Source organism: Hyposmocoma kahamanoa, unplaced genomic scaffold (genome assembly GCF_003589595.1).
Source record: "Hyposmocoma kahamanoa isolate Upper Pololo Valley unplaced genomic scaffold, ASM358959v1 102, whole genome shotgun sequence".
NCBI classification, from domain to species: Eukaryota; Metazoa; Arthropoda; class Insecta; order Lepidoptera; family Cosmopterigidae; genus Hyposmocoma; species Hyposmocoma kahamanoa.
This window is the reverse complement of record NW_020653337.1, coordinates 8,495,138-8,518,766: the sequence shown is the minus strand read 5'-3', so window position 1 is coordinate 8,518,766 and position 23,629 is coordinate 8,495,138. Positions and strand designations below refer to the sequence as shown.

At 34.2% G+C, this 23,629-nt stretch overlaps 1 protein-coding gene across 2 annotated transcripts; it reads right to left on the bottom strand.

Annotated features, from left to right (window-relative positions):
• Nucleotides 1-5,679: 5,679 nt before the first annotated feature.
• LOC113234383 (probable G-protein coupled receptor Mth-like 3) lies at nt 5,680-21,187 on the bottom strand. 2 transcript variants are annotated; one of them, XM_026469696.1, is made up of 9 exons: nt 19,930-21,187; nt 19,594-19,838; nt 17,923-18,106; nt 15,935-16,013; nt 11,412-11,596; nt 10,637-10,829; nt 7,629-7,819; nt 7,342-7,368; nt 5,680-5,977 (listed from the first exon to the last, which is right to left on the bottom strand). In XM_026469696.1, exons 1-9 carry the CDS (start codon nt 20,882-20,884, stop codon nt 5,835-5,837), a joined length of 2,202 nt encoding a protein of 733 aa, XP_026325481.1. In that variant the 5' UTR covers nt 20,885-21,187; the 3' UTR covers nt 5,680-5,834. The 2 variants fall into 2 exon arrangements, with proteins under 2 accessions (XP_026325481.1, XP_026325488.1); XM_026469703.1 differs by lacking the exon at nt 7,342-7,368.
• Between the last annotated feature and the right edge of the window lie 2,442 nt (nt 21,188-23,629).

Genomic DNA, 23,629 nt, shown 5'->3' with positions numbered 1-23,629 from the left:
AGATGTTCTATATGGTTGTAGTCTAAAGACAAGACTTATCGATAGATCCCAGTGTCAGAGTGTAGCTGTAAAGATTAACGTAATTAATAAACTGGAAACATTAATTTTATTAATGCAATTCGTCGCTCCGTTTTCGCACTAAAATTTTGTTCGCCAAGTCTCAATTAATTTCAATAGTAAGAATTGATGAAAAATTAGCAACAAAATGACGGTCCACTTTTTGATATACGTGACAACAGTTCTTACTTAAAAATATTTAAAAAGTCAACATTTAGAATATAGCCTTTATCATGTGATATACAAGTATACTTAAGTAAACAGATATTTAAACCTTGCTATAATATTTGTAGTATCTTGTAATATTTATATAAGAATAAATTTGGTTACCGAAGCCGGAAGATATTTATTTTTGGAAGTATATAACTAATATTAAATATTAGTATTGCTATTTCTACGTGTTTTAAATTTCGAAATAACACATATTTATGATAACTAATAATTTAGCATTGTCAAAAGTTTTGGTACGAAATATTCAGTACCTTTACTTAATGTGGAATCAGCCTGATATTTGGCAAGTAAAATTATGATGTATAAAATTTAACTACACGTGTATTACCACGATTGCTGATATACACATTAGTTAAAATACTAGGTATTTATGCGTTGTTACAGAGTGAATACAAATTAAAAACGCACTATTGTACTTAGTAGTAGTAAATTTATAAATTATTTTTATTACACTCCAAATCGTGTTACATGTAACACGCACTGTGTAATTTTAATCAAGTGTTATCATTTTATCATTTGTACATAATTCATGTATAGTACTAATTAATATATAAAAAATAAAATGCCTTAAATAGGTATACGTTACAAAAATATTTTTTTTTTTGTTTTACCCTTATTGTCTACCTAACATTGTAGCAGTAATTAAAAATCAAACGCATCTATTCAACCTGTAAAAATAGTGAGTGTTTATTTTTGAATGATTTCTGACTCAGTTAAACTTTTCACAAAATCTGTGAACAGATATTCATCTTAAGAAAAATAAAAGAAAGTTTCCTTTAAATAAAATTAGCCCTAAAGGGAGTCGAAGCGAGATGAAGATACATAAGTCCCTTTGATTTTTTTCAGCCTGTATTATTGCATGCACATTGCACGTGCTATGTTCTAACAGGAGAACTATAAAATATATTTTTTTTTGTATAGGTAACTTATTTTCGAGAATTTTTTCTAAAGTTGTGTCGTTTAAAAATTCATCCTACTAAGTAGTAACATAAAAATATTAAAAGACTAAGTTTTATTTGGATAAATGCTAGTCTAGCAAAAGTATTCATGTCACGTACCGGGAGCAACTAAAAGGATAATTTTATAAAATATATATATTTTATTTATTACCATGGTTAAGGATACCAGCCCCTTTATCCGCAGCTTTCAGCAATTACTCGAAAACACGTCTTTTTTATCATTCTTGGATTCTTACTACTGAAAACATTTTCATTTTAATTTAAAGAATTCACTTACGCCATTAATAGTTAAAAATTTCCTTTAATGGCCAACGCGAGATCGCGTAGCTCGTTCTGAGTTCGTGGACAGTGAAGATCAGTGCTGTTGTTCGTCTAGCGATTAACAAGCAGGTGAAGTAACATGTCCCTTGTTATTCAATATGTTAACGGGAGAAAAATCAAATGAAGCATCTTTTTTTAATCGACTTCCAAAAAAGGAGGAGGTTCTCAATACGACTGTACGTTTTTTTTTGTATATATGTTACGCGATAACTCCGGTATTTGTGAACCGATTTTGGTGGTTCTTTTTTTGTGGGAAAGAGAGTACCTCAGTGGTCCTATTTACATGAACCAAAAAATTCCACCGCTAAGGGTGGCAAACTAGGGGATGAATGACTTTTCAGGTCGGTTTTTTTAGTACTCTGTACTGAGATTATTGAATCTTAAATCGTAGGCAGCCCACAATCTTGCGATTGATATTAATAATAACAAGCGTGAGCACGCGCGTACCGGCGCGTGCACGCGCAAAACTTACCGTAAACCGAGTTTCCGTTGTTCATTTAATAAATACTCATGTAGACAGCATTACAATTCAATATTACACCAATAAATCTTTCAACTCTCATCTCGCACACCCTTGTCAGTCTAGACCATTTCCACCGAAGATGCGCTAGTAGAATATTATTGAAATTTTGCCTTACAAATTTCAATCCACATTTCATCTCGTCTCGCCTCACCTGTAGAAAAAGCACCTTAAGAATGTGAAGATGCGACCTCTTTCATTGTCATCGCCTTTTTCTCTGGTCCCTGGCCACCTACTTGCCTAGATACTTTTCATGAAACTCAAATTAATTATAGACCTTCTATTAAATGAAGTTTAGGATTTGTATAACTATTTATTTCTACTTTGAAGTTTTGAATCGTTCTTGAATATCTTTTCTTCTTCGTCACTTACTTTTCTTCTTTCCATCGCCACTCTCTACTAAATCTCCCAAGCGAGCACACGTGCTCAGGAAATTCATGTTTTCGTTTGGTTCTTAGTATTTCTACGACTCGCAGCAAATATACAAAATATTGTGAGGAACATAAGTTTTAAAGATGTTTTGTGTAAAATAAAACATTCATCCCATTACACGTCTCCGGCTGAGCCCGAGTCTCCCCTAAAGACGTATTTACTTATTAACTGCCTCCGTGGCCGAACGGTTACCACACTGGTCTGCCACGCAGAGCCCCCTGTTTGGTTCCATCCGTCCGAGTGAATATTTGTATGGCCTACACTTATTTCTCTCGTGAGTTTGGGTGTAATTTGTAGTTGTCTATGTACGTGTCCATGGCACCCGCGCGACAGGGTTTGCCTGGTGCGGGGCTATGAGTGTGTGCATTATTTATTTATTGAGGCCATCGTCCACAACGCTCGCCAGACGCGAGTTGGGGACTTCACCAGTTTCATAGGAATCGCGAACATTCTTCGGCATACAGGTCTCATGACCATGTTTTCCTTCGCGGCTATCGAAAGGTATGGCTACAAAACATGGTCAAATGTGAGTAAAAATAAAAATCATACATAGGTACATGCCGTCATATGGAGGAATATGAACCGACGACGTCTCAATTCAAAAGCGACCTTTCTCCTGCTGAACTACCATCGCTCAAACAAAACATAGCTCTAGCTGAAACATATAAAGGTTTCCAACGGCTTTGCGACACAGAGGAAAAGTACTGCCAATGTTGTGGATAGGATATTTTGCTCCATGGAGACATAATTTTATTTTTAAAAGTACTCGAAGATTTTTTTAAACTTGCTTGCCGCATCTGGGAATCGAAGGACCTAATGTGAATGTATACCCAATGTGAATTATTATTATTATAATAACGCACTAGGGAAAATCTGTATCGCGGGTGCCATGAACACACACATAGACTACGATAAATTACACCCAAACCCACGAGAGCAATAAATGTAGGCCACAAAAATATTTATCCTGGCCCGGGAATAGAACCCGTGGCAGTCCAGCAATGTAACAAGAACTAAAGGAACGCTATGAAAATTTACATTTTACTTTTGGACCGTTCTTATCATTAACGGCATAGAGTCAGATTTAAATCTTAAGTGTCAAGCTTGATGTACTCTTGACCCTATAGGTACGTTTTACTGTCGATTTTCGCCGGCTCTTCGAGCAATCGAGTCTCTTAATGATTATTTTTCTTCCTGGATCGGTATACGTGGACACTTGGATTTATTTTTCTGGGGATACATGAAATATTTAACAAACAAGAAGCAATAATAATAATGTGTTAGCAACTAAACTAGGGAATGTCCTATACTTTCGCATCTGATCGATTGGGTTCCCAGATAAGACTTTTTTTAAATCTTTGAATGCAAGTAGTAATAACTAATAAAAAATATGAAAAAAATACATACTTTTAAAATTAAAATAATCTTTATGAAACAAAATATTCTATATACAATATTTAAAATACTTTCCCTCGGTGTCGCAAAGCCGTGAGACACCCTGTACCTATATAAAAAAAAAAGCTCATAAATAAGTCCATACAGCTTTATTTCTACGTAATTTATACAGAGACATTATCAGATTTATACCATAATCATTAAGTTTAAAAATTTAACAAAACGGAATAAGGTAAGTTGTAAATTGAGTTGTAAGAATATTATTGTAACTATTCGATGCTCAAGTACAGTAGGTACGTAGAAAAAAGATGATTTATGCATTTTTGATGACTGCTGCTGTCGACGCGTGAAAGTAAATGAACCAAATTTAAGAGACTTTTGCTTGAGTAACTCGGTCATTAATTAAATTTGTGCAATCTTCTAAGGTACAAGCTGAGAAGATTGACGCGGTTTAACACTTAATACTAGATAAGTTGAAACAAATATTAACATCTAAGTAACTACAAGTATGTGAAGTTCGGCAACACACCAGTTTGAGCCTCCATCACACAAGGAACATCTCGTTAATTGGCACTAGACATGTGAACCGAGTCTTCCACGCCATCGTCACCGCGGCCGTCGATAAATCTGATCGACGTAAAACCAGCGCGGCGAAAATTTGTTTTATTTTTAATTATTTACTGTATTTCTGTACTGTAATAATATAGATTATTAGAGTACAATTGTCTGTACATATTATTGTACAATTGTCTAGATAGTACATCTTCTTAATATTCCAGTTTCAAATTAAGAACGTTAATTTTTATACGATGTTTTTAAATACCTGAAAAGTATGTTTTAAGGCGATTACACGTCGATCATCTTAAAAACCATCAGACGCCGCCGCTGTTTTACGATAGGCACACATCTCTAGCTGGTACTAAAATTCTAACGCTTAAAGGTACTTGGTTACTGCGACATTGCTATTTGAGACAACTCACCTTTAATTTACTTACCTTGGCCTGCTAATATACATATTGAATAGATTTCTTCTCGATTGTAGAGATTTCTTTCATTAATAAATGGAATAAAATATTTATAATTAATTATTCATGCAATCATGATTAAATGCTGAAATTTGTGTGTAAACCACGCGTCCACCTTAAGCTTTCAGTTCAACTCTATTCAAGATAAGATCCAAAAAGCCTATCAAGAAAATGCTACCTTCATAACGTTTTTATTCTAAAATACGTAAAAAAGTATGAATATATAATATGTCTTATATTCCATAAAACACTAACGAAATCTTAATACTATGACTAGACATCATATACGAAACTAAACGCATAAACTTCGGGGTCCACTGTTAAAATGTCTCATTTAAACATTACAGAATGCCATTTTACAAACGTGGTCAAGTCTAATTTACATTTAACCTACCTCAGTTGAATTTTTGTTTACGTTTTGTGCAATAAAGTATTATTTCTAAAGGCCTTACCGAATAAGCGTGCATGTATACATTATAAACGTGTAAATAATACGCGTTCAGCCGGTGGGGCCATCGCTGTCATTATATAATTATTTAATAATATAAATCACTTATGTGCCCATCGTGTCATACATAGGATTACTTTAAAAGAAAGACCTAGAACAAATACCATTCATATTTAGGTAAATTAAATTTGCCTCATTCAGTGCACCTTCAAAACTTTTAAGTTTTTTTTAGTGCAGAAGAACACAGCACACACTTTCTGTATACACGTTGAAATCTGTTCCAATTTTCAGAGTTTGAGATATGTATAATAATCATTTTAATTACTGGTAATAATAATAACTTTGAACTAATATCGATCATAGAATGCAAATGCGCTATTGCAATAAATTGTATATTAATAAGTAGGTATACAAAGCAACGATATTAATACGAACCAAGCGTTAATCTAAGCTTTCTTAATGTCATTGTTAGGGAGTGAGGCCCGCAAGACGGTGCGTTCATCGTTGCTGATGGTTCTTGAAAGGAAGGTGGATGACGTGCGACCTGATGAGGAAGTACCATTCTTCTGAACATCCTGTTTCTCCAAACCTGTTCATAATAGTTCAAGTTAATGACGTCATACATGTCATTTAGATAATTGGGCAGTTCTCACGAAATTCCGAAATTCGTGTTTTCGATATTTATGAAAAATATTAGGAAGTATTTGTACTTATTTTTTCTAAATTTCATAGTACTTATGTGAACAGATTTAATGATGTAGTGGTCTCCAAAATAAATTACTTTTAAGAAAAAGTAGAAAGTAGTCAGAACATTTCAGCGTTAGGGAAGCGAGGGAATGACGAAATCAAAATAAACCAAGAAAAAATAGCTATATAAATTTACTTTTAAACTTCATATTTTGTGTAAGCTTACTGCTACCAATAACTCATCTGAGTGTATAATTAATAAATGAAATCAAATGCTTAACTTCTTTTAATATGATGTGAGAAATGACTGTAAAACATGTAACTTTTAGAATTTTAAATTAAATCTTTTCGTAGTAGAAACTTCTTACACACACAAGTCGAATTTCGTCATTTTGAAACGTTTACAGTGCTGCTAACTCTCAAAACTTAGAAATGCATTTACCAAAGACTAAAAATGCGTTCACAGATCGAGTGAAGGTAAGAGTGTGAGGGAATGATTTTTTTTTTGTAAGGAAATGAATAATATATATAATTTTAATTTGTTTATAGTGTTTTTACCCCAAGATAACTTTAATTTGACAAAAACATGTTTTATTTGATCGAATGTTTAAAATTTAAATGTTATTTTTGTTCAACGTATTGATTCAAAGCACAGAACGTGTTTGGTTACGGAACTTGGGACATAGTGAGGGAATGATTTCGTGGACATTTTCATATTAATACTATTTGTATTTTAACATAATAATCAATATTTTATGTAGGCATTAGTAGCAATTAAGTATAATTTGCTGTTAAATATTAATTTTACGGCAAGAATCAAATATTTTTTTATATACCCAAAGGACAACAATGTCGAAATTTCGTAAGAACCACAACTATAGGCAAGGTGTGTGTACATCACGTTACGATAGCCAGACAAAGTAAACAAAAAAAATTAGAGTATCAACTAAAATGTGCTTTATAAATAATACTGATAAGACCAATAAACAAAATATAATTCGACATTATGTTATCTACTTTGAGTATTGGATATCGTTTCTAAATAAGCAAATCACTATCTACACAAAAACAACGAGTGAGTATACAAATGGTGAGTGCTATAATGAAAGCTGACGTAATGTTTTAATCTAAATAAACTATGTTGAATCAGTGCATAAAGTCATGACTACGTTCCAAATAGCATTAGTAAGGAATAGTAAGTATTAAAAATAAGAGAAGAATAAATGTTACAGACAACAGTAAATATATTTATATCAGTATATATACTTGTATCGATCGGGGTCCTTGAACAACCTGTAAAGATAATAACTGTCTGAAATAGTATTGACAAATCTCTTCAATCGATAAAAGGAATTCGAAAAAAGAATCGATAAGAAATCCTCATTCACTGATAAATTTTCATATGATTTCACTAATATTGTTCATAGTCTACCGGAACTGATATTATGGGCGTAGTAAACAATTCCTAGTATTTGAAACTACGTTTAGTACAGTTTTTTTGTAAAGTATTTTAGAAACATTGATATTGTAAAACAAAGTCAAATGATTCTTACCAAGTCTCTTCTTAATCAAATGATAGACTTTCGGTTTACACACGAATATGAGGAATATGAATAGTCCTTGTAGTTCGTTAACGAGATCTACAGTTGCCCACAGCCATGCTGGTTTTGAGAACATAGTGGACAGGAGCTCAGAAATCCACCCAGCACCCATCACGATCCATAACTTTCCTGTTAAGACATACCTACAACGGACATAAACAAAGTTAATGCTATTAAATCTGATAACCTGAGTTCTTAGATTTTCGCGATGGTTACATATTGGAAATGAAATATTTTTTTCAGATCTAGATCGATAAGTATTTGTTTTTTCAAACAAACCAACATTTTGAGGCTCTTAATAGATTTACTTTATTAACCAAGTCATGGTCGCGGTTAACTTGGTTAATATATTGCAATGAAAAACAATGAACAAGCCTTCGCAATGAACTGAAATATTAAAAAGCGTCTGTTATTCAATGTTCGCGTATCATAAAAGCCTTATATTTGTATAAGTACATCATTATATATTGTTAACAAATCAAACTTATTTTCACAAACATTAAATTTATGTTCCCGAAAGTTGACTTTTGCGTTTAGTGGCGGTATTGGCACAAAATACTAAGACAAGTATGGTAACTCCATACAAACGTAGCAACGCGTCTTGTATGTGTGCACGCCCGCCGCGCGCGTTACACGGACGCACACATTCGCATAATCTCACGATGCTCTTGCGTTACATAACAATGGTCGTCTCAACGCTCCTATAATTATTATGCGAATATGGCATCTGTACACGACATGCAGTGCTGTTACTTTATACGGAGTTACCATACTTCTTTCATTTTACTTTGGGTTTGGTTTGGTATACACATATTATAACGTTTTGTCGATAACTGTATGTTACATATACACAGCTATCGACAAAAATGTTATGGTAAAACTATCTTAATCATTGAGTAAACAATCATTAAATGATTCACGTGTTAATAATAATGCTAATTTTCGAACATGGAAAAAAGCCTAATAGGTCGGACACACTTTTTAAATACCAGCTTAGTTGATATCATGTATCGATAGTATACAGACAAGTAACCTAAAAATGTTTACAATTTAATGAGAAGTAGGCCACGTGAGTACACAGTACACACACGCAAGTTTTAAAATACACAAATAAGAAAAATCTACTTTTTCTCAGTAGGATCTGTTTATTTAGCTTTAAACATGGATATTAGTTACGTACACTGAAACAATTGTTTATAACATTTGCAAGTCATTTCGGAAGCATGACGAAAAATACCAGGAATTGACTAAGCAAATACAACGAATAGCTGTATAAGTTATTGTAGACCACTATTCGAAACTACTCGGCGTTTTCGAAGAGTTTTTCAATTATGACACTAATAAGAATCTTAATTTTTGCAGCCGAGTTTACTTACTATACACTCGTCAAAAATGTATCTCTGCATAAACTCCGTAATGCCATCCTTGCCTGTAGACCATTGATTGACCAATCAATGGGTACCCCTACAAAACTGCGCTTTATAATGTTAAATGCTGAACACAACGTTGACAATTGTTGTAAGCGAACCTTCATTGAAGAGAGTCACCACATTTATTAACGCAGAATCAACTTGAGACAGCACGGCTAGGACACACGCTCATAATCTCGCGGTGCACTAGCATTGCATAGCGCGGGTTATCGCACACGCGATATTACAGAATTAAAGCGGTCGCTCGGTGGTTAAAAAATATACCAAATAGTAGGCAAGTTTATTTTTGTGTTTGTAGTAGTTTGAACAGGAGTGCCTTAAATTCAGAATTGTTTAGCATTTCATTTCTATTTCATAATCTTACTCCACAATCAAGATCCCAGTCCGCCATGCTGGTATAAAATATCAATACGTAAATACCTACTGCATTTCGAAAACGCAGTCAATACGAAATAATAATTGCTCGTAGGCAGCGGGAAAGTAGGCAAACGCAGTTCGCTGTTCGCCTGATTCTCCAGTGAAGCCAGCGGACAGGGGACGGGGATCCCTTCTCGCATTGCATGGTCTCACCCGTCTTGGGGATGAGTCAAGCGAGTCGACTTTCCCCTCTCTAGCGGGAATCCTGGTGGAAACCAGGGTGGCTAGAGGCGTTGTAGTAGGTAAGTCCCAGATAGCATCGAGGATATGCGTAAAGCCTTTCCCTCCGTAAACGAAAAAAATATCTACTGCATTTAACAATAGTATTTTATGCAATGATTACATAATTAGGTCTTAAAATTTACGAACCTTTACGACTTTAAGAACGCTCATTATGCAACGATCGCATAAAATACTATTTTCTACGAGTAAATAAAAAATTACAACAGAACCAATCTAAAGTGTGTATTTTGTTAACAATCCATGACAACGAACGCAATTTTTTAAAATAAATTTTAACTCATATAAGTAGGGTAGGCAAAGGTTCAACCATACAGCCTCTTCATATACGAAAGCAATTATAATTGACAGTACAGGAGTAGAAAATGTTTATTTCAAAATAGGACGAGAATAATGTGATGAACCATTGACTTACAATTATATGGACGTCGGGTCCGCGCTAAAAAGTGTCCGCACTTGTAAGGCGCTAAAATCGTATACAGAGCGCCAAACTCCGCTTTAGTCTTCATTTGTTCGACTGACAGCGCGATACTGCGATGACATTACAATTTAAATTTCGAATAGGTTGACTTGGGACATGTTTTTCGTGGTTTTTGTATTAGACCCGTCGTCCATTTATTTGTAAGTCAATGTGATGAACATCTACATTTTTCAAATTACGTTTACAACCTATGGATACCACTAAAATAATAATGCAATAACCGCAAAACACAAACGTTACGCGTGTCGCTTTAAACGCAGAACATCTTCTTCGCCCTAATAACATCGGTATAAAGATTTTGCTTACCGGCTTAATGCGATCACATGTTGATAAGTGTGGCGACTGTCCAATCAAGATAATTGGAAAAAGAACAAAAGTATCAATATCCTTACTTGGCTCTATCGACCCTAAAACGTTTCTTAGCGCGGTCTCCGACTGATCCAGCTTGCATTCGATGGACCTCAGACTTGACCCTGGCACAGTGCCGTGCCGTCAGCCCCCACAGGACCAGATTTATGCTGGTCAATATGCCCATTGGGATCACGAAAAAGATGTAGTGAGGCCAGTCTGTGCTTGAATTTTGAACTGCAAACAAGTTCCAAAGTAACTTTATTAACAGTACTAACTACACATTATATCGCACCCCTCATGGAAGAATGACATAAGGAGAGTTACGTCAACAATGTTATTGCTCCATTAGATACAGAAAAATATAGCCCACGTCCTCTCCAATTCTTCTAACTCTAACGACTAATATTGTCGATATAATGGAGCATTCATTCTTATTCAAAAATGTTTATCATTCACTTCACTTATGCCGTTCTTCCATGAATGGTCCGATAGTATTGGAATAAGTCCATAGACTACTATCTAGCTTCAATTTTTCAATTATTTGAAAAGTCTCTAATAGCCCTCAGAGAAGGATATAAGGCCACCGTACAAATACCTTGACGTAATGCAAAATTGGCTACACACAATCAAGGTGTAATTAAAACTGTATGACAAGTACGAAACAAAGTAGAAAATATTTTCCAGAGTTTTAAAGCAGTCGTTTTGAGTACATTTTTGAATCATATGTATAATATTTACGGTGAACGACTAAATGTGAACAACTCATTTCAACTTGATAAATACAGATAACTCAAAGGAAATTGTATGTTTACTTACCCGTTCCAAACCAACAAATGCCTTTGCCCATATTAGCCTTGAGGAGATCGGACACTGGGTACTTATCGAAAAGGTATACGACGATTGTGCACAACAAAGTAGCTCCCCAAGCGTATATAGAGTACCATATGAAACGTTTTCTCTCAACATTTGCCTTACGCAGGGGTTGTACGGAGCGAATATTGCTGTAACAAACAAAATATTTTATTCCCCATTCTTGTCTGCTAGCATGATTTGTTCTTAGGTTTTCACGATGATTACACGTAGGAAATGAAAGTACTTGTTTTTCGGATCTAAATCGCGTTTATTTTTTTCAAACAACTTTACAGGTCCAATGGTCACGACTGGCTAACTGTCACGGCTGACAGTCACGTGACCATGGGACCTGTAAAGTGCCCGAAATGTAGGTTTGTTTGAAATAAACGAGAAAACAGTTTCATTTCATCAGTTACTATTGCTATTATTTGATTTGATATTTGTAGTCACTTTTCACCATCATAGTTGCACACATTTAGCTATAGTTTTACATCCCACGATCCCTTGTGGCCGTAAATTTATCAATAAATATTCTTTTGCTATTTCAATTAACAAAATAAAGTCTAAATTGCAATGCTCTGAGACCAATCTCGGAGCATTTCTCTCTGACTTCAGAGCATTAAAATTTATACCTTATTTCAATGGTCTGTATATCTGTGCATTGGTAAATTTAAATATATCTTCTGCCTTGCTATCTTCTGGTTTGCGTTGGCCCTTATGCATCACGTGGCCAGTCATAAACATCGGCTAAGTCATAACGGTCTCCGCTAATGGTTTCTAGACGACATCCATCAATTGCACCAATTTGCCTTTATTGTTTGCTTATAGCGTTTATTTAATACGTGTGACTAATCACGAAACCTCCTCCACCCTAATATACCAGATAGCGATAACGCGAAACTGAATTAAATTAATTATTTTGCCAAAGATAAATCACTAAATTAAGTACCCTTCAATTAAGTGCTAATTCATAAACAGATCTAGGCAAACGTAACATTTACCATACGTTTGAATTACCTGTTATTCGTTATCCACGTAAATGTTTTAGACAAATATACTTTAAAACACATTTACAATTATGTAAATATTTTACAATTATACACAAACTAATATTAAAACTCGTTTCTCACACACTAATGTTAGACTATTCAATAATAGTTTTTTTTCCTTACTACCACGTGCTATGACGTTATACGAGTTTACGTTTACGCGCCTCGCTAATAAAAATCCCGAGGGACAAAAAGTGCGCGTATGTGAATTAATTAGTGGCACGCCTGTATTGTTTACAGCTGATAAGGAAAGCTACTTTTATAACGCTATGGTTTTAATAAACATCAATCATAATCACGTTTCGTGTATTGGAACTATATGTAACCGCAGTCGTTATGTAAATTAATTGCCCGCACAGGACGAAATTAATCACCCAAGTTAACCTGGCCTAACTAATGTAACTCGAAATCTGTGACATATTTCGTCGCATCGTATCGTGTATTTTATTTCGTATACGCAGTCTGGATAGTCTATATCCGTTTCTAACAATATTAACACGGCATCGCTTGATAGGCGTTAACACAGAAATGAGTTTAGTTGGACGTATATTGGATTGGAAATGTATATATACCTTGTCGTCAGACACATATGCAGGTGAAGAGGTGGCGGTGGTGGCGGCCATGATGGTGGTGGAGGTTTGTAGGTTAGACAAATATATTAAGGTACACTCCCTGACTAATAACGGTTGTGAATGAACAGAGACTGGTTGCAATTAAGTAATTTTGTCAGACAATTCTATTATCTAATTAAAAGTGAGTGGTGATAATTTTATTAAATACCTACCGTAACCAACTTATTACCTCTATATTTCAACAATTCATTTTTTAGATAGCATTATTATTTCTTTTCTCATTTTATAATAGTGATATCCGTACCTATATTAAGTAACTATTTTCGTATATAAAAATAAATCTAAAGATAAATAACCATTAAGTGAGTTAGCAAACGATACTGACCAATGATGACCAAATATTGACCAATGCTACAACGGATTAGCCCACTCTGCGTAGGTAACTCATGGTCGACATGTTAACTAAATTCACCAATAGTTTTAAACAACCGCCATGGTTTCTTAGACATTTTTAATCACAAAAAAAAACATTTTATTCGTAAGTTATCATGTGAAAGTAGATCAATGCCCAGTATTGTGACATATACAGGTTGATGTAGAACATTACAGTTCGTATAGATAATGAACTTACTTCTTTAAAGTAATGTCAAAAGAAGGTGAAAACTAACTAGGCTATGATTCTGTGCGTAACAATATAACTCTATGTACGAAAGTTGTGACTTATGTTTTTGTAAAAAACAGTTTAGCTTGTAGCAACACAGGCGCTCCCATAAACTGCAAATGATCGTCGTACAAACGATAATAAAGAAGCTTATAATCTTAGGAGAGTTAGTGTTGACATAGCTACAGAAAATAAATACTGCAAAGATCGAGACAAAAACCTTGGCTATTTCCGGTCAAGGATTTAAACTACACCCAATAACGGAGTTTAATATGAAGAAAATTTTACCTAAAAATTTGTAATGCATATTTTATATTCTCTGATGTTGAAAATAAACAAATAATCCGTAAGCGGCTGAATCGAGGGAAAACATTACTCATTCCCGGTTCTTGTTTTACATGTGAAGTGATGCTTATGATGCCTACACACTTGAAAAAGCAGATGACCACGATCATCACAAATTTATTTAAAACCTTGAATGTATTGTTTGATTATAAAAAAATATTATAGAGTTTAGATATGTTAAGAATTTGTAATTACGAGTTTTTTTTAATAAAAGCTAGACAGGGATACAATAATAATGTTACTTACCTACTCTAAAAATAATAAAAACTCCTTTTTTTAAAGTAAATTCTTATTTTGAAATGTAATTCTAAATTATAAGTTTATGTATTTATACAATTTTATTGTAGCGTATTACTGTATGATAAAAAAAAATATCCTAGGAAGTAAGAAAGTAGCGTCGAGTAGTGAGGTTGTCGCTATTGTTACGTAATATAGGAAATGAAACTATTTTTCTCTAATCTATATCGCATATATTTGTGGTTTTTTTTTTTTCAAACAAACCAATGTTTGGGTGCCTTTTCAGGTCCCATGGTCACGAATGACTTAAGTACATTTTTATTTTAGCAAAATGACACATAATTCCAAGCCTTTATTTGTATAATCTTTCAAGTGTATAAAATACTATGAATTCTAATTGCACCACCACACACCACACGCAACATTTCAAATATTACTGCGTTTATTTTACGCAATGCAGTCGGAATGTAACTCGTTTGACTACACCCTTACATTTTGAAGTATTTTAATTGTGGATATGTATATTTTGCACTGTTTGTAACAAACGTGCCAAACGTTCACAAATACCTACGTAGGAGTTTCCTAAGTACTCGATACACATTTTCGAATATTGCATACCGCAAGTATGCAAGTAATAAATTTACTCGTTAATTTTGAGCATTTACACAAAATAGATATGACGTGTCCTAGTAAGAGTACAAGTTAACGTGGTTATCTAATTTTTTTTATTACAATTAAGGATAATGACAAAACATGATTTGGCTTTTAACATTTGCTGTGTTAATTTGATATCATTTTATTATAGGGAACATGTCGCCTGGATATTGCAATGTGATATTTGTAGATATCTGTATGATTACCATCGTCAACAACCCGTTTTACGTCCTATTATTGGACACTGGTCTTCTGTAAGAAGATTGCGGATGGGGACTTCATACATTTTTCAAGGGTTGAACCACCACCACCACTATAGGGACGTATTGCTACAAAACCTTCACGTAGGTTATTCAGAAATTCTCAGTTGAGAAGCACCCGTTCTGTACCCACCACCACTACGCTAACTACCACTGTTATTTTTATTATAATAGATAATTTACTACTAGTATAATAAAAATAAAAGTTTTTCCCTTAAACGTAGTATTTTAAAGATTTTAGTAGTATAAGAGCTGGTCCAGAGATTTACTGCAACCTTACCCATTACAAACAGTAATGTGAGCATTAGTGCGCTCCGGTTTCGAAGGGTGAAATTACTGGCGCATAGGACTTATGTCTCTGGGTGACGGGCGCAGTGACAGTGTCCCTCAGATGTTTGCGATTTAAAACTCTGAGCGGCATTGCAACTGTTGTGGATTGGTATGTCGATTAACACCAAGCACACGACTTGTTCGTCCCGTCTCTTGGTATCATAAAAAGAAAATATTAACATTTCTAAGCCTAATAATCCTTTTTTTAAAGCCCAAAGTATACGTTTGTTACATAATAAAAAAACCTTATTTTATCACGTACATACTCTAAAACTATTTGTTAGACGATAAATGTGGGTTTTTCTGTAATTCATTGTCTGTTTAAGTTGTATGGCAGTGAGTCGGCAGTATTGTTTGTGTTTTTAAGCTGAGTACTCACCCAAATGTCCACCAGATGTCGAAGCACATGACGTTGAGCCATACGAATGCGCCCACGAAGCCAAAGTAGATTCCGTACCCTAAGCGAAGATGAACCAATAAGAACATGGCATATAACAAACGTTAGAAATTACTGCTAATTAAAATAATATTTTGAAATGAAAGTTGAGGAGACAAAAAAATAAATAAAATGTAAATAATAAATAAATAGTTATAAGATTATTACGGGGCAAGAATCCGCCATAGTTACTATATAATATTGACAATCATGGAGCACTAGAAAACAAACGTAATAATTATTTGGAAAAGTAAAGCTCACCGTGTTTTTCTTGTTCTTTATGTTTGGGTAAAAGTTTACATTTTTTTATAGATATAAATTTCAAAGATATTGAAGCCTATGTGGTACTAAAAAAGTAAACAATAATCATTGCTAAATGAACTACCTACCCAAGTGATTTTTAGGAAGATTTTATTGATAATTTCGATATCTTTAGGTCAAACCGAATAAATACGTCAACCAAACAGACCTATTTCGTTTTAAATTAACGATATTGTCTACCTATACATCTCTTGTTAACGCTGATATAGATCACTATATTATAAACGATAGCTCTAAATACTTCTTTGGACTCGATGAGTCATCAAAATGGTAGTCAGACAGGTTTTTTACAAAATAAAAGTCATTTTCGAGGTCGAACTAAACAAAATATTGTGATTCAAAGAATATCCTTCGAATATTGCGATAAGGACTATATTCACATGATCAATAATAATGTACAGCTCGTGGTCAAGCAAGTATTTAACAGGATAGTTAGTTGTGAATTCTTTTCTTGTGAAAAACTGAAATCAATCTAAAATTTAAAACAATTTTTAAAAATAGTTATGTAACAACTATAACATTGCTTTTCGATAGTGTAACTTCAAAAACATACTAGTATATCTTACAACATCGGATGTTGTAATCTGACCCTAATGTTATTATTAATAGTTGTAAATTTACAGGTACATAGGACTTGTCAACGTATGTCTATGTGACAGGCGCAGTTGCAGTGTCCCTCAGATGTTTGCGATTTAAAGCTTTGGGTGGTACTGCAATTGCAATAGACAGGCGTGTCCCTTAACACCAGGCGCATGAATTGTTCATCCTATCACTTGGTATTATAAAAAAATAAGTATATTATAGTAACGTTTGGACGCATTCATGCGGAAATTGGAAAACAAAATCGAATACATTTTGGTGGATATATACTCGTAGTGTATATCCGTCCAATTGGACGACTTCATTGTAGAGTATTTTTTGACCCAAGAGAGATCATAATAGGATCATGTAAACATTGTTTTATTAAGCCTGCCCACGACAGACCAATGGTTTTTGTCAGCGCATGGATTGATTACAAAAATACACATTAATTGTATACTTAATGACGGACGCAAATGATGTCATCCTCTGTCAATGTTATATCCACTACACTAAGTATACTGTAAATGTGAACGTATTCAATAGGTCATAAAAAGTATACTATGGTGTCTTAGTTTTCCCAATTGTTTATATAACAATTGATTCTTTAAGTCATTATGTAATAAAACTTGAAGAAATTGCACAATGCATAAAAGATTACATTGTACACAAAATTATCGCGTCCGTCAAGTCACAACAAACCGAAATAAAAGGAAAAAATAAGTGTTACGTATATTATTGGGAAATTATAAAAGTAAATATTGTATAACACGTCTGACTTATTTATGACCCCCGTATTATAATGTACTCTTGGTTGTGGCAGTCTATCGTATTCGATAATCTGATTCCGTCTGCCTGACTTTAAATTTTTAAAGAATGTTTATCCTTCTATTTGCGAAACACCTACAGAATGTTACTTAAAATACGAATTATAAGCTTATAATGTAAATTTACACAATTCAATTAATTTTAATAAGTAAAATTTCAATAACGTGGCTTTAGACACCAGAGCGTAAATAAATGAATCTTACCCAAGAAAATACAAAGCGTGTCGTCCTTAACGTCGATAAACTGTACCCGAGCCAGGCAGGAATACGCGAGTAACATGGTGACTGAATGGCATATTACTGTCCGACCGTGAAGATTACGAAGTTCTGGTAGCGATAGGTATACTATCAGGGTCAGCGCCAGGAACACCGCCGATATCGTATTTGACTAACATAAAAATATAAAAATAAATTAAATTTTCCTATGGAATATCTCGTGAAAGACATATTTACAAAAATGTCTTGAACTTTTCTGACACAAAAATCGTTGTGAATGGCATTAGATATCTGATTTTCTTTTCATTTAATGTTTTTCTTTTGGGATTCATGATGCTAGTGCGTTCTGTTCATAAAAGATTTAGTTTTTAATTTCGCATTTTTTGATGTAAGAAAGCCACATATGCCAAATCTGGAGAGAGGTCTAAAAGTTCTACGAACGAATTTAGTCGATATCTTTTTATGTTTAAATATTTATTTGCAGTGATACATCGTTTCATAAGCGATGTTATTTAGGTAACGTAATGCGTCGAGGATTCATCAGCTTTTGGTCTAACAAATTTATGGAAATACTTTTGCAAGACCAAAAATATTACACAATATATAAAATAAATAGCAAACAATTATTTAACTTAACGAATCGGCGACTTGAGTTTTACATTGATTCCCCAGAAAAGGTGTCATTTGGCAGATAGCCACATCTGCCAAATGACGGCTTTTCTGGAGAAAGGCCTAAAGGTTCTACGAACGAATTTAGTCGATATATTTTTAATGTTTAAGTAGCCTTTTTATGAGTTATTAATTTTATGAGTTTCATGTGATAAAAGCACTTGTGACATAAGATGATATGTGGCTTTATTATACCAATGGTACGTTTCTGAGTTTTGTTATTATTCAGAACTTTAGAACTTTACTACAATTGTATAAAGAACGAAAATTATTTTTCTATTTTTTGTATGAAACATTTGATGTAACGATTTCAAGTATATTTCGAAAAATACTCAGACGAAAGTGTTGAAAACCCTGATCACTAGTTGAAATTAATGATACTCAGAAGAGATATGCAATACGTCTATCAATAGTTTTGATAAACAAACTTAGGGTACATACTTACAATATTGAATTACTAATATTTTTTGTAAACATTCTATTTTTACAAAATCATAGTTTTTATTCCGTCCTTTGAAGTGATACATCGTTTCGTAAACTGAGAAGTATCGATACTAATAATGATGTTATTTACGTAATGCGCCGAGAATTCATCAGCTTTTGGTCTTACAAAATTATGAAAATACTTTTGCAAGACCAGAAATATTACACAATGTGTAAAATCAATTGCACACAATTGTTCAACTTAACGAAACTGCAACTTGAGTTTTACATTGATTGAAATTGATAATAAAAATGAAAATTTTACGTAGTCTTTAAATAAGTGGAGACCTAAATTACTTTTAAGAAATTTAGTAACTTGTTTTTCACTTTGCGTGAAGGTTAAAAAATTAAAACAAAATCTAAAAATATTTTAAAATATTAAAACGGTCAATAATTTAATGAGAAACATAGATAAATAAATATCTTCATCTTAGCATGGACTAATAACTCAGCGCAATGAGTTATTGGTCCATGGTCTTAGTAATAATAAAAGCATGACCATCTTACCACTGCAGATAACGCATAATTCTTATACACTGTAACTTCAGGAATAAAACAAGCAAGAGTCATTACTGTGACCCCGGCCCCGCAAAAACGATAGTCGAACATTTCAACGCAGTAATTATGAGGATCCCAAGGCGTCCCATTGAGGAGCCCATCGGTCCCCAGCGAGTGTTGTTCACTTGGCAATGTTCGGTTTATAACAAACTTCTGGAATTCGCAAATCAAGCCTGTTCTGATGCCTTGAGTATCTAAAGAGCAGAAAGAAATGAATACCTTATTTATCAAAATCTACATAATTGTCATTATTAAAGAGCTGTTAATTAAAGACCTAAAACTCACCTAGTAAATTAGCGTCACGAGCTTCCAGTGGGTCAAAATAGATGGACATATTGAGAAAGACATCCGCACTACTGCTTTTGCGACACTTGCTTCTTGAAGTATTACATCCGAAGGGTTGGTAGTGTTCTCCCAAAGGACAACATTTACGGAAACAGTAAGCTCCGTACTGAGCGCAATTTTGTGTGCAAACGCGCGCTATCATGTTGCCTCCAGTGTAGTCGCGGTCTACACACCAATCTCCACGTGCCACCTTTATGTCATGGTCTTTGAAGACTTTTAGAACACTTCCTTCTAGTTGCATTGAAAAGTGCTTAACCGACAACTCCACTGAATATTCTGAACTTTTACAATTTAGTCCAGTCTCTACATTGTAAATATAACTATCGCTATTTAAAGTTAATTGTGATAACAACCACTCTGCTGTACTTTCTTCTTTCGTAGGTCTACAGACGTGATATTCAGAATCGTACACTTCTTCTGATGGACAACACTTTCGCAAGATATCAACGTTAACTTGAGTAACTTCTGGCTCTAATGTTAGAGAATTATTTTGTATGTTACATGTCAGAGTCACTATTTTGGAAATGGTTTCTATTTGAGATCCGTTAATTTCTAAGATTATTTTGTCATTGCATTTGGAATAGCTGGCATCGTCAGACATTGGTGTCAATTCTACTTCGTTAGTTTGAGCCATTTGCCATGTACAATTTTCTGGAAATCCGTAATTTATAGATATATTATCAGAAATAATTATTTGTGAAAAGTCATTGTTAGTAATATTATATGTTTGTTTAGCACTCTCACGGTCGATACATTCAAAACTAAAATCTGTAATCTTTACAAGACTTTCACTAGGGGCGCAACACTTTCTGAAACCACCTTGGTCTTCGGCCACAGTACTTTGCAAATTTATAAGTGAACTTATTACAAAACACAACACACTAAGCTTCCACATTGTTTTTGTAAAACTTGCATGAATTCTCTAAAATATCAGCAGGTGGTGGGTGTCGATCATCGCGAGAAGAACTGTTTATACTATTTGTTCGAGGCCAACTGCGAGGTACCGGCAGCGGTGGCGGCGGGCGAAATAATGCCAGTACAGACTCGTCAGACGAACCGATTCCGATTGGCAGAGGCTGCTGCGCCCTTGAAACGCCGGCAACAACCTCTTGCACACCAAACTTCGGAGCTTTCGGCTCACGAATAAGTTACATAATTCGCTGTACTCTGAAGTTAAATCAAATAGAGCGCACTCTGGAGGTTTTTAATTAATAACGCAATATACGACACGTCTAAAACGACTAATAAGCCGTATTTTTCCAAGCAAACAAAGTAAATTCTTGCAGCCGTTCGAGTTTACAAATTCACAATTCGATAATACAACAATGACGTCTTGATAATCGCTTATCAATAACGATAAAATATGAGGTGGACGTTTGGCTACTCAGAAATTATATCTTTACAACAAAAATGAATAACAGGGTGTTTCTCGAGTCAAGAAACAAATTTTAACTAAAATGTGTGGAACTGTTGTTTATATTATATTTGTTACGTTATGTTTCTCTTTCTATTTAAGTGGGCTTATTCTCATACCTTATTGGTTTTCGAGTAATTCTACTAATGAGGGAATTTTTGTGGGTTGAACTTCTTAATTTTTCAATGACGATCTATTATTGTTTATCTTCAATAGAGATCTCATTTATTTGAGTCTACACACTGAAAATCAATATGCTTTAAAATCAACACTTAAATAAGAATGCCTTCTAATGGTGAAAATTCTCACTTCCTTGTGAGGCGAATTTACAGATTGCAAAATTTGTCAATGAGTTATCAAAAAATTGATGATAAGTTCAATAGTCAAAAATGCCACTAATTTGGAAGTAACGATTAATTTATTGATAATTTAGTTAGTATAGATAATTATTTAGTAATTCTGAATTTCCATCACTTTTTCCTTTCTGAATAGAGGGGAATCTATTCCTGTATCATTGCGCTGCTATCCGTTATATACGTTGCTATCCGTTATATACTGCAACGTATATATACGTTGAAATCGCCTGAAAATTAAATATTGACAAGCGTTATAGTAGCTAGGATTAAAAACACGGACTAAAGTTAGCTTAATAGCGCACAGGCTGGGGCCAACTCGCTATTATCGGCTGTTGCTATTTACTCAAACATTATTACATATCAAATTCTTAGATTTTCGCGATTGTTACACATAGGAAATAAAACTAATTTTTCGGATCTAAATCGCATATATTTGTTTTTTCACGGCTGACTGAGCTGCGTCAGACGTGACCATGAGGCGCGTAAAGGTCCCGAAACGTTGGTTTGTATGAAAAAGCAAATATACGTTTTTCGATGTACATCCGAAAAATAGTGTTATTTCCATTATTACATGTTTCATTTCGTCTTCTTCTCCTCATTATTATATATTATCGTGACCCAGAAGTTATTGCCGCTACCCGCGTCACTAGTAAGTAGTCACCATGAAGTGTGTGTGCCATCGTGATGAAAGGATTTGGATCGGCATAACGTACTTGCCAATTGTTGCGCAGGATGTGCCAGACGCACAGAGGACATAATTAAAACACCGATTCGAGGAGGCTCATTTCAATCATGTAATAATAAGCCGCTGTATGTTCGTGGTTTCGAGGAATAAATTAATGTCACTTCCCAGTGTATCACTTGCCTGGTTTTGTGTAGAGCTTTTAGAAATTTTTTTGTTAAAATTTTCATTAATTGATTTTTAATTGACTGTAGGTAAATACATAGTAGAAGTATAATTTAAGAAAAACGACAAATTTTTTTTTGTAAATTTTACTCTTTCAAACTTTTTTCTTTTTTTACAAAAATAAGTGCTCATTTAACCTCCATTTCACCTGAAAGGGAAATGTCGGTGTCAGGTCAAACGGACTCCGGTTTGTGGAGAATAGACACGCCTGCGTTTCGGTAGCGTTAATTGACAAGATTGGCATCGCCCCAATCGGAGACTGCCATATGTGTCAAATTCTAACGACTAACCATGGACTCTCGACAAGACTGGATTTCTTCTCCACTGACCCTTGCATTGGTCAAGTACCTGTACACAACTGTGCTGTCATCAGCATACCCAAAGGCACCTGGAATTAACATATTATTGTTATGCAGGAAAAAGAGAGTTGCGGACAATACGGAACCCTGAGGAACTCGGCATCTATCACCCGATGTTTGGAAGAGTAGCCATCTTAGACCACTCGAATCGAACGTTCACTCAAGAAATCCGAGATCCAATTGCAAAGGACAGTGCGAAGCCCTTGAAGCTTGTATAAAAGGCTTATGTATTCTGTATGTGTTTTTGTATTCAGCTTGAGATAAACAGCGTTCTTTTTTCCATTCAAACGTTTATTAATAATTCATTTTTACTCGTTTGCAGAAACCAAAACATCGAAACTAAAGTGGAAGTCTTTGAATAGGGAAGAAACATTAGAAAAGAAGAAGAAAATGAAAAAGAATCTTGTAAAATGACTGGAAGTCATGGCGAGTTAGGTCTAGGAAAAGTACACGTAATTCTACGCAATGTCTATCGTATTGTACGAAATAATTGGTAATTAAAGTATTTGTATGTCTATTTATTAACAAACCACAATACGTACAAGAGAGCAGTCATCAAAGAGAATAGAATAATAGAAAGGCTAGAATTTTCAAAAATGTCCAA